The sequence below is a fragment of the Clavelina lepadiformis genome, chromosome 5 (assembly GCF_947623445.1).
Source record: "Clavelina lepadiformis chromosome 5, kaClaLepa1.1, whole genome shotgun sequence".
Lineage (NCBI taxonomy): Eukaryota > Metazoa > Chordata > Ascidiacea > Aplousobranchia > Clavelinidae > Clavelina > Clavelina lepadiformis.
The window spans coordinates 8,785,263-8,800,739 of NC_135244.1; the positions used below are offsets into that span (position 1 = coordinate 8,785,263).

Below are 15,477 nucleotides of genomic sequence, written 5' to 3' on the forward strand. Positions count from 1 at the left end.
TCAGCACTCAGCACCTAGCTGGACACCTGATATCTTTAACCGGAAAAGAAACAAAACACAAGCAGAATGCGAGTAATGCGGGTGTTAAACTAAATGTACCAGTGGGGAAAAATTGATGAGATAGGAGCACCCTCAGTTTGTGTAAAGCAATTCAATTTAATTGAAGGTTCTGGGACGTTTTGAATTTCAAGCTTATGCTGTGTCCACCGTGGGCAATATTTTTACCTCCCCGAAGAATGCAGGTGGAAGCCTGGTGGCGTCAATTAATTGCGATATTATCTCCAGCCTGAAATGCAAGACTAGCATAACTTCTGACAAGATTATGATCGACCATAACAGTATACCCATAAAAACCAACTATTTGTTGAATAAGTTAAACTTAAATCTGAATTTCGGATGACTGGGACGAAAGTGTGCGACAAAATGACAACATCAAAAACCCATTAAAATCTCTATAAAACAATGCGCTATACCCCATGATAAAACATCAAAACATAAAGTTACCACTACGAGTACAGCGAAAAGCTATGACTGTCAATGCAGTACAAAACATGGGAAAATGAATTACGAATTCACATTACTGGAAAGAATTATACCACGTTCATTACAAATCAACAATAGAAAAAAAACTGCATTCATTTCAAATTAAATTTAACCTAAAACTATAGTGTCTAATCAGGCGGTGTTCGTGTTTGAAGCGTTAGACTCTGAGCAATGCACTTTCTATAAAAATAATGTCGAACCTGTACTACACATGTTTTTCAGTGTTCATTAGCGATATTGTTCTGAATAAATGTATCAAACTGGATTGCAATACACTTCAGATGGCCTCACAGCGTTCAGTATAACAACTTACTGTTCGGTATTCCTGAATGGAAAATGTTTTTTAGACTTGTAAACTGCTTATTGCTAGTAGCTCGTTTTACTATTTATCGCGCCAAGTTTTACAACTGTAAACCATCTTTGTAATTATTTGAACATTTGTTGAACGACATTGAAAAATGCCGGAGAAGTTCAGCAAAAAAGAAAAAAACAAAATTAATATTTCATTATGGTAAATTGGGGGCTTGCCTACCATGCTTTTGATTTGCATTTTTTAATTGTGTTTTGACATATTTCTTATACAGCTGTTTATTTACTGCCTGTTGTTGTGTCGTTGATCGTTAAAATAAAAAAAGAAACAAATATATAAAAGAAAGCAAAACTAATTTCAATATAAAACGGCTGTGATGGAAGACTACTATACTTGGCATAGTCATAACTATGAGAAACTAATCATTGAGCCCCCAAACTGAGAAGTTATCTAAATATCTGATCAGGCTGTGAAAAGGGGTTACGGTTCATGAAACAGTCAATTAAACCAGCGTGAAAATTTGTATCTGGCCCAGTTGTGGACTGGCTTAAATGTGACCATCAAGCAATGGGAGAAAAACTACCAAAACAGTAGGTAGCTACCGAAAATGTTAATGTACGATATGCATATGAAATATAATAGTATTATCTTTCGGTATTACATATGTAAGACACATATGTCAAGATAGACTTGGTTGCAGGCTACTGAGGAGGTATCGGAATGAAATTTACCTCAGGAAAGCCTATGTTTTGTTTAGCTTTAAACGATTATAAGCTATGCAAGCCAAACGTCCCGCAGTGTTACTGGAAAATACGGTATAATTTGGTGCGGCGTGTAATCTAAGTAGAAAATCCCTTAGAATTACGACATACCGGTTTAATGATAGGTTCTATTTTTCGCTTTATCGCCCATTCGTTGCGGCCCAGTGCATTCTGCTATAAACAAGTGACAAAAGTATGGTATGAAAACGATGGAACTAATTGCCGAATCTGCTTTGATTCGACAATACGTCATAACAATTTACTTTCCACAATTGCGATAAAGGCATTTTATTCTCGAGGATATGGAGGCTTCGCTATCAAAACGACAAGGCTAATTTAATTTGTCGGTTTCAAAAACATATTTTCTTATCATACTAGCTGGTGCTTTCCCAGTAGAAGATAATTTCACAAAGTGTTGACATTAAACGCATTAAACATGTTGGTATGAGTCATTATAGTTACATGGGTCCAATCATTGTCCGAACGATATTCAATATTTTGATCCGAAAAAAATTTGGTTGTTGAACCTTAACAGTATAAAGTCCAAGGGTTTCCAATAAAGGTCATTGGGTGTTTGTGTGACGAAGGTGAGTCTACAAAATTGCAAATATTACTATTGCGTCGATATAACATCGACGGTAAATATTATAAACTTGATTAAATAATCGCCAAGCAATAGAGTGGCATGTCTGACTTTATTATTTGTCTGCGGATAGGAAGGCGGCAACAGCTAGCGTCAGACAGTCTGAAGCTTTCAAATCAAGTGCCGCTCGTTGCTAAATTAAAAATATCTATTTTCTACCAAAAATAGAAACAAGATCAAAATTCCATACATCAATGAAAGATGTTTTGAAAATTCGCTACTTTTGTTGTGTGAAGGCCATAAAACCCTTTCTTTTAAAACTATAAGGAGTCAAGGATATATAATCGATAACTATTCTTAAACGTTGATGAAAGCGGTCAACGGGACCCCATCACATATTTTAAATGGTGTATTATATCAATATATGCTAAGCACACACTATATACCTGTTTGGCTGATTGGCTTTATTTCAGAAGGAAAAAAGTTGCCATGCAGGAATCTTTGTCATAGCCAAGTTTCGTAATCTGTTACTGTAGTTGAGTGCAAAGCAAAGCTTAAATTAGATACTTATATTGCCTGACACTAAGTAAAAATCAGTTTTCAATCAGAAAACCGCACGTGTTTGGAGGCTATAAGAAAAATATTCCATCCGCATGGCCCAAAAATTGACAAACACGTAGCGGCTCAGTATAACTTATAGTCTAGAATGGATTTTATCGAGAACTGCATAAACTCGATGCGTTATACCCGCTATCCGGAAAGCATTGCCAATTTCCAAAATAAACATAATGCATTCCCGAACGATGACAACGGACAAGGAATTCTTCATTTGATTAATCACTTTAAGTATTAAAATTTTTTCTCAAAAGCACATCAACATCACATAACCTTGCAAAACTATTCGTAGATTACAATCTAGAGCGGTGGCGTTGGTTTTTGTGCAAGAAAGGTATACGCATTATAATTAGGTCTCGCCCCGCAAGTTCAACATAAGAAATAGACTTTCATAGCCATTATTGCTTACCAGCATGCATTATCTTCTTTGTCTGGTATTTCAATCTAGCCTTACAGCTAAGTAAACTGGCTGAGCAAGCAAAGTTAAGCGATTTCAAATATCCTTATCTGATGACATTATCTTTGCAAATGCCACAAGCAAGAATTCAAAAACAGCAAACTAGACCAAATTCTTTGTCCCGAAAAGCATGCCGACGTGACGTCAAATGAAAGCATTTTTTGGAAATACAACGCCACTTTAACGCTTTCTGAACCAAATTGTGAAACCTTATACGGGGACTTAGGTGATACCTACCCAAATTTCAAACAGAAACATAGTGCTTTGTGTAAAAATAAATGTAATGATATAACATAATGTGACACATGCGTAACTGTTCCAACAGTGACCTCACCACCAGCACGTGTAAACTAACGTCATCGCCAATATGATTTCCCGTTATAGAAGAACGTTTACCGAAATGTAATCAAAGTTTCAAGCTCTGTACCAAAGCTAATACACAACCGTATCATTTCAGTATACCAAGTTTGATTAAAAACCCTACGGGTATTACTAGTTACTGCATGGCGCTGCACCAAACGATCTCCAAGCATCGTAAATAAATTTCTTTACGGGACATTCGGTGATAAACATCTTCACTTTTAAAACCCCAAATACGTGCAAGTCTTTTGTGTGCGACACGTGAATATCATAAATCAACGTAACCACTGTACAATTGACTAAGATCCTATTCCACGTCTACTAAATTTTTATCTACATAATCTCGATGATTACTATTACAGTATAAAAACTTAAACATAACCAGTTTAATGCAAAAGTTAAAGAAATATATAAAAAAAACTGGTGAACCTTTACTCACATTCTTCAAAGCCTCCTCATCCTGGTCGTTTTTATAGTACGGAGCAATGAGATTCCTAACTTTCTTGTCAAAATGTTGTTCTCTAAACGTGCTTGTCCTCTGAAGGTAAAGTTCCTTCTTCAGGATTTCTACTTCTTTCTCCAGTTTCATCGCCTTAAGTTTAAGTTCATCTTTTGTTTCGATCTTTTCTTCATCAAAGCGAGAGCGTGGACTGGAGATGGCACATGAGCAAATTCCGGTTTGTCTTTTGCAAAACGATGAACAATCTTCCGGTTGAAATTCGCACTCTAAAATGTGAGCTCTGAACTCTTCGAGAGGGCCCACCACGTTGCAGCCGTACACTTGATTTCGACATCTCACCAGCAGGTTTCCAATTAGCCCAAGCAAAGGCTGTACGTGATTTAGTTCCTTTATTGTAAACCGTCCGTAGCAACCGCGCGGACAGCCGCAAAAGTTGATGATATGACGAATGGCACAAGCAGAGCAGAAGACATGTCCACAAGGGGCTGCCAGTGGATTCTCTAGCACTTTTTTGCATATCCAGCATACATAAGACTCATCGATATGATCAACAAACAGCTCCAAGTCGTACCCCATCTTTACAGCCACCAGTTAACCTCACTGCAATGCCCAAGATCTTTCTGTCTTCAATAGGGGATTCACAAATTCGTCAAGGATTAAAACAACAAAGATGTCTAGGATACTGTCAATGTCACTAAAAACAGTTTTATTTCTTAAAAAATTAAGAAAATTCAGGGTTATCTGTTAACATAAAGCATACTGGGCTAATAGGCTTAAAATATGTATTACGCCACAACCTATGCTAAGTAACAACCGTTTACACTAACAGTTGGTTAACGACCTATATATAAGCAGCTACCAGCATTGAACCAAACATCTTATCAGTGCATAAATCAATCTGCAATTCTTTTAAAGTTTCAAAGGCGGACAAATATAAACACACTTATACCATCGCGCCTTTTCTCCCCTTGATTACGAAATAATTATTTTTTAACTACACCCGTATCATGCGTGCGGTTGCAGGCAATCACTTCTTCAGTCGCTGAACACGTACTGCACAATCAGACGAAATGACTTTATTACGGGCTCTTTGGTCGTTTGTCGCGTACTGCTAAGACATCCTGGCTTCAAAAGCCCGGTTTTACAAGATGCGGAGTGTTTTGGTGCCACTGCGTGAAACCTGTATCTTACAAACTTCACGCTGCCTTTCGAATGATTTTTGTTTGTATTGCGGCCGGTGTCCAGCCCTGGTCTATTATTCACTTGTTTGCAATCGAAGCAGTTGACCTCGTTTATTCCAGGTCATTGTTTTCTCTGCGATCGGACTTGATTTGCTTCATAAACACAATTGCGTGTAACCGCTTTGCCCGACGTGTGTAGCCTTGTATCCTACCCGTTCTAACGCATTTTACACGACCTAAAGAAGCATAGCAATTTGATTTTAAACGCTGAAACACGATTACTGTAGCGTGCTAAGTCTTTCTTTCTTAACGCAAACATATTCTTGACCTTACTTCACTTCAAGCGTTAAGTTTATCTGAAAACCAAAAACCGCTTTCATTAATCATTTGCAGTTGTCATCTGCGAGGATGTACTTTATACAGTTGCTTTAGGCGATGTTTCGTGTAAAAAACAATATTACGCTCGTTTCTGTATGTTTTGGTTCATGACACCTGCTCGATTTATTAAAGCTGTCAAGTAAAGTAAGCAAACTGTAATAAACATTTAATGGACTATGAGCATATGTCAAAGCAGTGCAAGTATGAAGATTAAGCAGTTGCTAATACGTTAACGTTCAAATCAACGTGTTGTATTTGTTTCTCAAACATATTGCCGCTTGAATTTCGCGTTTGATAGGGTCGTATTATGTATCATAAATCTTTCAGAGTTTTTTTGTTACACTTTAAATTGAGGGGCAAGTCCAAAAACAAGGTGATCCTATATCAAAGAGCACTATTAACTGAAAACAGCGGTAAAATATTTTTGAAAAGTAATTCGTGGTTTGGTAATTATTGGCAAAAAAATCGTAAAATGTTTCAGTTTTTGACCTTCCTTGTTACGTAGATGAAGGCTCTTGCTATGTCATACATTAGTCAAGTTGCTTGACAACATACTGCTGCTGTTGCTTTCCTTGCACAGTACCTAATTGAAGTCAGAAGTGTAGGTCATATAGCATATCCAGTGGAAGAGTCCCCCCGTACCCCTCCGACCGGGTGGGCCCCATGGTAAAACGTGACCCTCAAATCTGGCTGAAGACTAAATTCTATACAAATAAATAACTTGAACTGAACTCACACACTTCCTCTTTTATCATTCATATTTATCTACCGCATTGATACAGGGGTAACGGGAAAGCTCTAAGCCTTCAACACCTTAGAAATTTGCTGATCACAACTGATTTGTTGTTTGGTTGTAAATTAGCCCTTTTGATTCCTATACAGCTATGTTTATCATGTTTATTCACAATGATGTTAGGCCTAAGTTAATTTGGTATGCGCACTGCGCAACTTGGTTTGCGGACAGCAGGTTTCATGCCTGCGACATCTGTACTTCTCACCAGTCATAGGTCTAATTTTTTTATATCTTGTTTGATTTGTTGTGATATAGATGTTTTTACTGTATTGTTTAAATCGACATTTCTGTTGATACTTATATAAATGTTAAAGTGAATATTTCACCAGCGTCCGTTTACCGAAGTTGCTAAATCATAATACGGTCACCGGCAAATTTTCACTGATGGTGTTATTACTTTCATTTTGGACGAGGAAAAGAAATTAATTAATGCGGTGGCATAGTGGTTAACTATGAGGTTGTTATGGTGGAGGTCTCTGATTCGAATCTTGCTATTGCTTGACTCTTTTTGTATGCATTTGTTTTTGATGTAAATTAGGCGTGAGACGTGGGAGTTTGGGTCGGAGGGGATTAATTTGACTTGTAAATCAATTTCAACTTTGGAAATAAATTGACATATTTAGTTGAAAAATAGCGTTTATTTCAATTCGTTACCTGGTTTAGTAATTTATTCATGAGAAATAAGAGCTTGGGTCAGAGGGGATCAGTATTAGGTTAGTTTGCACTTAATCTTAATTTAAATTAGTCTTAGTATAGGACTTTTAAGTTAAAAGTAAGCATACATTTAAAATCACAGACTAGCCGTTCACGGTATTCGTATTTTCCTACATCGGTAAACGGCGGCCTGTAAAATATTATATAGATATTTATAGGCAGCGTCTACTTCACCGGCTACCCGTTTACCAAAGTAGCTTTTTTTCAAATTCGAAACCACCTAGCACCTGCACTGGTCCAATTAGGCGTTATGAGAAGAAATTAGCAACGTGAATACGATATGTAACTGAATAAGCTACCATTGTTGTAAACATAAAAAATCGCTAACTCAAACATTTGCGTCCGTGAATTTACGTTATCTTTTGGACCACATAGGCTACCCATTAAACCGGTACCGTACTGGTTGCAGTGGTTGGGCTATAGCCTTTCACATATCAAGCTATTAGCAGTTAGTGCAATCTATATAGCTGCAACAGATACATACGTGATATATAGTAGGTATTGCCAAATTTATGTATTTGCGAATGTTATCTGTGATTACTTATGACATCACGAGATTGATCTACGTCACAATTACGGCCAATTTTGCGATTTTTTTGCTTATAACAACTTATCAAAGGAGTATTTTTCAAAACTATTTTACCAAAATATTCAGCAAGTAGTGTTCTTTCATACAAGATCAACTTGCTTTTGGACTTGCTCGTCACTTTAAGATACTTTGTTCTAAATACTACAAAAGGCCGGAATGACACATAAAAACCGTTTCTCCTTTTTAATTGCACAACCAATCATTTTGTTTGTTTCTTGTGCTAATTGTAAATGAGTCTAATGAGATAAGTAAAGATGTTTAGAACTTGGGTTATGATTGTAAACCCACGTAAATATGTCCAAAACTTTGCAACAAAGTTGAAGTCTATCCAAACTTCCAAACTGGAAATGGCTATTTTGGTCTTTGCTCAGAATAAACTTAAATTTCAAACATGGTCATGTCTTAAGAAATTAAGAAACTTTTTCTATAAAATTTGTGTGCAAACTTAGGAGAATAAAGATAAAGTTACCATAGAAGCTCCGACCCAAGGTTTCTTATTAAGACATAGGTGTACTACTATAGCGATAAGAATAACAAACGCAGAGTATAATATCGTTACTGCCCTACAGCACCTATAGCCTATAAACAGTATATGCAAAGTCCGCTTTTCGCTTTGCTTCAAAATTGTGAGAACATTACGACCAAAGGAATTGCAACTGGTAACATTCATTTTTCTTGACCTTTTGTATGTGATCATTTGACCACCAAAGAAGACACAAATGTCTCGAAGCCAGGTATAGATAAATAAACGAGTGCGTGAAGAAATCAAATCACAAGGTCCATATTTATAGATGAGGTAAGGCTATGTACCAAAGCCTATGTCGAAATTACACAGATTTTGAAATCAGACAAAAACTGGAAAACAATGGACACCAAGATTATGTAAAAAGGCAAAGGTTGGAACTATATTGACCAAATGCAAGGCGACCCTAACAATAATCTCAACGCCGGAAAGAACGAAACTACGACATAACGATTAATTGTACACAATTTAGCAGTTCTTTCTACTTTGCTTATTAATGCCATATCACAAAACCGAAGAAAGCTTTTGACATTTTCCTAAATATCATAACTAATTAATTAATTATCAACAAGTTCTAATTTTGATGATGTTACTTTTGTGTACATTGGGATTATTCCGGTATATGTATAGCATTGCATAGCATCATTGTATAGGACATAGGTTGTATAGATATATTTTCGGAGTTACAAACTTAAAAAAGTGCAAATATTTGAATGACATCAATTCCAGCTTTTCGTCTGCGTAGGTGTTGTACCTTCTTTATGGTGTTTTGGATATCGTCCCGAAAACCCCAAACAATTTTCCTGAAAAACAGCACATTATTTGGCTCATAATTGTTACGTTTTTGCAGTTGACCATCATAGCTGTATATCTTTAAAGTTTAAAACTAATATGACAGTTTGTGCAACTGTTGACAATTTCTATGCATTTTCCAGTGGCAGCAATTAGCGTTAGACTGTAGAAATTGTTTCATTCAATTACGCGTAAAGTGAATGATGTGCCTTTGTCTATTGCTTGTCAGCATTGTTATTAGTTTTCAAATCCTTAAGATAACAGTTTCGATACAGTCGATTAATGCATTTCAACTCTCCAAGTGATTGCTTTTATGTGACTGATTGCTTTTATGTGATAACAGCACTGCAAATAAAAATTCCGTTTAAGTTTATTAATTTATCTTTTGCCTTTAATTTTCTTCAGTGTATAATGTTGGAGCGTCTTGTAATTCTGAGTAAGAATAATGTAGTTAAAATATTAGAAAACATAGTCACAGAAAAAGTTTTGTTTCTGCCTTGAGACATTATACCAAAATGGTCATTTGTTTTTGGTTTGTCGTGATTAAAATATAAAAGTGTTGAATAAGGTTTTGTAAACCTATATTGCTAATCCCATTCCGAATAATAACGAATCATAAACTGTAATAGCAAGAAGTGAAATGTTCATTAAGCAACAATAGCAACTGAGACCATCTAGAAACGAAACCCGTAAACAATCAAGACGACATAAAACATATTTTTGTGAAATTTGTTAACTATCGAAAAATTCTCAGTGTGAAATACGATATGATTAAGGTTTTGGTTTAGTTCCACTTCGATGCCTTGCTTTAAAGCTATTTGTCTTACGCAATAGCGCTATTAACCACTGTCTTTTTTGCTAATTTTTGTGGTTAGGTAGCGCTAGAGAAAGATATGATTACAAATGCAAAAGTATCATTACAACTGTATAATGAAGTTCTTTTTTCCCTGTCCGGTGACGTGTGTAACTATGCAGAAACATGTCAAGCAAGACTTTTGTCAACTGCTGTATCGAGATATGAAGTCTTGTAATTGTCAGTATATAACAGTTGGTAAAGTTATAACTAATTACCATTAAATATCAGAAAATTTTGATATAGCATAAACTGTCCGTATTTGCATTTACAAAGTGTGCAAAGTTTCAGTTATTTATTAGATGGAGCAAAAATACATAGTTTGATGCAAAATATCCTGATGAAACTAAGAAAAATAAGTTTTTTTTAAGTCTAATAAGCAAGATTTTCTGTAATTTACCATTTAACATAAATAAAGAGACCTAAAGGGAACAGATTTTATTTTGAACAGTAGAATTGAACTAGTATATTACCGAAAGCTTACAAATGTGCTTGATAATATTACTTTCATTGATAAGATTAAACTCAATCTAGATTCGCGTTTTTTTATCAATTTATGCAGAAAACAGTTCTGGATTATAAAGAAGACATTGTAAGAAAGCATGAAAGCATAAGTGAGACGAATTCGAATCTGTCGTTTGCAGCAGGTTTGTAGAGTCAATAATCTACAATAAACAGCGCAAACATGTACATTGCTATAACTTTTGTTTTCATAACTGAGTGCTGAAAGTTACTCTTTGTACGAAAACCACTCGTAAAATTACCAGGAGCAATTAAACGAAAAGGCAATAAAATGATGTTAAAACTTGAAAGACTTGGAGAGATAAAAATACAGTCGACAAGCTGGTCGGATGAACGGATTGAACATAACCGCCGGCTCTTTTTCGATTTAGAAGTTGCCCCGCAAAAGGTATAAACTAATACTTAAGAGCGATGAATTGAACACGTCGCATTCGAGGGGGATATTATTGTTTTATTTACGGTCTATCAGCATTTAGAAGGTGGCTTGAATGACTACGAATGCAATCCGGCAAGGGAAAAGCTTACACGAGAAACCTGCGCAACGTACAATTAAGAAGTAGCCACTTCCCATGCATTTATTTTAATTCGAAATGAATGTCGTATTTTAGTCATTAGTTTTGCTTCTAACTTGACTGTGACTGATTGCCAAACTATAATTATTAATCTGTTAAATGTATGTCATGTAGACAAGCTGTATCTCGAGAGACCAACATTGCTCTTTAAATGCGTTTCCCAATCATCTACAAACCACCTTATGCTAAAACCGTTTACAGAGTAAACACGTATAAGTTTAATCTAATTTTTAACTGTTTTCTTAATGCAAATCAAAACCCGGACTATACTACTCGATCATTTACAAATGATCAAACAATTATGTCGTATTTACTTTACTGTAACTATAATGGTAGTGTGGTAGATCAAAGCACCTGCTTTAAATGGAAATATTTTCTTAATCTTTCCCAGGGCTCTTTTTTCAACTGTCGAGCTGCATTAAGCGATGTAGAAGTAAATGGTCTTTTTAAATTTATGTGTTAAGAATGTTAGTCTCTCAAACTTACAATAACCTACATGCTGATTATGAAGACTTTCCGCTCACTACAAACGAAAGGAATCTGTCGTCACAGAAATCTCCAGAAAAGACCTCCACGAATGCATCTTGTTGTTCTTCTTCTTCATCACCCTTAACTGCTTCTTCTCCTGATCTAACTCCTTCTGTCAACATAGAAGGATGCGATAATAATCTGATGAGTTTAAGGGAAGGTTCACAATATTCTCCTTTGGACTCCTTGACGTCTCAACACTCACAAAGCAAAACGGCTCCTTCAACTAATGTAAGGTCTCCCCCTCCCCCTCATCCTCCTGACATGTATTGTGGTTCCATGCAAATTCCTTCCGTGACACACCCGGTCGGGGAAGGATCATCCCACTACGCTTCCAGTGACGCATTTAACGGCACCTACAAGCATCCGGCGTTTCAGCATTCCGAGATGACAAAGCAAGACTTAGTGTACGGCCGAAAGCAAAGCCACGATATTACGTTAGAAAAAGCACTATCATCAGCATCGCTACAGCAGCCGATTACTCAGAGGAGGAATTACGAGCATATTACAGACAAAGAGTTGAGAAAGAAGCTTAAAAATCGGGAATCAGCGCAAGCAGCACGAGATCGCAAGAAAGCGAAAATGCTCAATCTTGAGCGTCAGATTAATGAACTATTGGATCGCAATCGCGTGGTAGAAAACGAAAATAGAGATCTTCGTTTACGAATCCGTAGGATGGAGTCAAGCTCATGCTGGGACATGAGCAAACAAGAGCAAATGAACATCACTCATGATGCGGCGTATGTTCATTCCCCTTATGCTGGAGCAATGATCACAGGACACCAACAAGGCCAGATAGGTAATGGGTCAATGAGCTATGCGAACAGTGACAGTCACTGCGGAACGTATGCGCCGGGTAACTTTGGTGGCTATTCTCAACCCCAAGTTATGACAACTATTAAAACTGAGCAGGAGAGTGAGAAGTCCAGTCTTCTAAGATACGATCACTTACAAGAAGAAAGGGAGTACCCGATCGAAGACTTTGTGCAAAATATCTGGCCAAGTGGATCGTCAGGACAAAGTATGGAGCATTCTCATTCCTACTCTTCTGAAGCCACTTTCGGCTCCCAAATCAACTAAACTCTTCCAAATCAAGAAAATATTCGAAAAGCTGGTAACATTATAGCAACTCTTGGGAAACTTTGTGTAATGTGTTTATCTATTCTGTTTCAAATTATATCTAGCCTTCTAGGTGGCCTTACAATAACATTTATAGTAATAACTTATTGGCAGCTACTTTTCACCGAAACAAAATCGTGCGTTCGAAACTATTTTCACACTTTCTTGTTAACCCAACTTAAATGTTATAACACACTAACCTAAATTTACCTTCTGATCTAAATCTAACTTTAATAAAACCCTAAATAGCTAAAATCAACTTTTTGATACCCATTCTCTTAACGTAACCGGGCTGCTAGACAGGCTCTCTGACCTTTTCACTGTATGTATAAATACGATGAAATAGTCACTTCGTAACTTATAAATTATAATGTACAGTAATATTTCATATTTTCAAAAACCGACAGCAAATTTCCTTAGCTAACAATACTGTCAAGCAATGATGTAACAAGGTCATTTTTTTTGATTGAAATGAATTCAAGTCAATTTGTGTTCTGATTCGAGTGAAATCAAATCAATGCATTCAACTCAAAAATTTTCCTGATGACACACTATGCGTTGTGAATTGGTTATCATAATGTCATGGCTGTCTCCAGGTTGGTCAGATTGATACCCTTTTCAGAGAAGTGTCATTTTTTAGAAAACTAATTGTTTTTACTACCTATAAAGCTCCATTTTTCCATTATGACTGTCATAACGTAATTTGAATCATTTTGGATTCTGACTACAAGCAAGTCAAGTCATGAAAAAATATAACTCGAGTCGATTCGAGTCAAGTCAATGACTCGTTTCATTACAACACTGTTTTCGAGTGTAACTTGTGCTCTTGTGTGATACATTTTATTTGTACTTGTACAACATATTTCTAAAATTTTATAACTTAATTTCAATACCACGATAAAATTTCATATTAAACGTTGTATACTCAAAGATAAATACTGCAGCAGCGGTATGTTTTCCAGCAAAATTTTACATAAATTTTCTAATTTAAATTTTAGGTAGCGTACATGTTTTCGGTAAAGTTACTCTAGGACATTCGTGTTTACGATAACGAATATTTTTAATTTCAGTCAACGAGTCTTCAACATGACCAGACTTGGAAATGACGCAATTTGGCTCTTGTTCAATTTCTGTTCTACAGTACTCCAGCAGCTTAACTACGTCACTTAAAAATTTACCAAAATCACTCAGGTTGAAATGTGCTTGATCAAAGCGACCATAAAGCGCCAAGTAAAGTATACACAACAATTAAGAGTTCAGTAGAGGCCAAGGTGTAGTTTGCTTTTAAAGATTTTTAATAAAGTTATAAATAATTGTTAAACTTGACAATAATTGAGCCCATCACGTAGAGCTTGCAGGTATCGATCAAGAAACGACGGAAAAGCGAAATACGCCTGGTATTTTTCGTAATGAAAACGTAGTAATATGGATTAGCTTTATATCTAACCAACAGAACCGGTTTAAATAGTTAAAAACAAACATGCGATTCTTAGTATAAACGTTTACCTATACTGTACAAATGTTGAACTGTCATATTAAGAAACAAAATATCTTATGCAAAATCTATGTGAAACGTATGGCTTCCATCATAAACCTTGATCAGGTTTGAAGTTTGAATCCAACTTGCCTAATTGCCTACCTCGTTCTGTTTTATGATACCATGTAAATAATTGAGCTAACAAAAGTACAATACAGTAACATTTTAGTGTATGTTGCAAATTAAACTTTACTTTTTTTTGTTTATGTTAGTTGAAATGCCTTACATTGTTAATTATTAGCATTTGTTTATTTTATTTCTAACTATAGCGCAACAGCAGCTTCCTGAGTTTTTCAAAGTGTGTGTTTTCAATGCAAATATTACCGACCTTGAAATACAGCTCGTGTACAAATTGCAGAAAAAAGAAATCATTTGCAAGATTATAGGTCGATGCAGAATACCATAGAAAGTATATATGAAAAGTACACATTTGAAAGCAGAGGAAAGTTACAAAAAATTGCTAACGCGCCAAGTTAGTTGAAAGTTGACTGGTTCAATTTGCCAAGTTGGTTCGAAAGCTGGCATGGCAGCATCTTTGTATTATGCAAACATTTTCAGTATAATACTGTAACTTATAACTATAATAACCATATAACATTTTACATCGACTGTTCATTAATGCGACAATATAGTCACGCTACAGCCGCTACACGTTGCAGCCGGCACTAAATATCCCTTTTTTCTTAACTTAATTTCTTAACGAGTTTACGGAAACGTACAGACAAGGATTGTGTTTTTTCTTTTTGTATATAAATATTTTAGGGGATCGTTTGTGTATGGTTTGTTTAAGACTAAGTAATGAAGTTAGGTTATAAAGTTAGTAAGCTGATTAAGTAAGCGAATGAATTTGCTACTGCTCGAGAGTTGTAGGCTTGCAGTGTGGTTGGCTACATTTTCCAAAATTGAACAAAGTAGTGGCCAATAGAATGACCTTCTTTGTTTGGCACTCCTTAAATGTTTGGTACTTAAATTTTTACGAACAGTCTCTTGTCATATATTTTATGATAGGATTACCAGAAGTCTCAAAATGCTTTTCGTGTAAAATTGTCACAAAACACCTTATTCATCCCAAAAACGTTTACTCCTATGCTTATACATCAATATAATCGATCATACTGACTGTGGATTGGTTGCAAATATTTTTAGTGATTTTGTGTAGGCAAAAAAAAAATTACCAGCAACGTGACAAATTATATGTATTGTTCGTTTGCTCGTCATTAGTTATTTTACTGAGTTCAATCAGCAGATCCGAATTTGCAGAACTATCAAAACCTATTATTGGTATTC

General features: G+C 35.8%; 2 protein-coding genes across 2 annotated transcripts in view; one reads left to right on the plus strand and one right to left on the minus strand.

Annotated features, from left to right (window-relative positions):
* The window catches only part of LOC143458921 (E3 ubiquitin-protein ligase PDZRN3-like), a 41,562-nt gene extending 36,745 nt beyond the window's left edge, over nucleotides 1-4,817 (minus strand). Inside the window, exon 1 of the mRNA XM_076955830.1 lies at nucleotides 4,069-4,817. Coding sequence (XP_076811945.1) covers nucleotides 4,069-4,665 — 597 coding nt within the window. The 5' untranslated portion in view covers nucleotides 4,666-4,817. The remainder of the gene's footprint in view (nucleotides 1-4,068) is intronic.
* A 6,584-nt stretch (nucleotides 4,818-11,401) lies between these two features.
* LOC143461132 (uncharacterized) lies at nucleotides 11,402-14,529 on the plus strand. Its single transcript, XM_076958930.1, has 2 exons — nucleotides 11,402-12,648; nucleotides 13,724-14,529. Exon 1 carries the CDS (start codon nucleotides 11,472-11,474, stop codon nucleotides 12,612-12,614), a length of 1,143 nt encoding a protein of 380 aa, XP_076815045.1. The 5' UTR covers nucleotides 11,402-11,471; the 3' UTR covers nucleotides 12,615-12,648; nucleotides 13,724-14,529.
* The last annotated feature ends 948 nt before the right edge of the window (nucleotides 14,530-15,477 follow it).

What these genes read in the sequence shown, in the direction of transcription:
- LOC143461132 (XM_076958930.1), top strand. Translation starts at nt 11,472, where the DNA reads ATGTTAGTCTCTCAAACTTACAATAACCTACATGCTGATTATGAAGAC.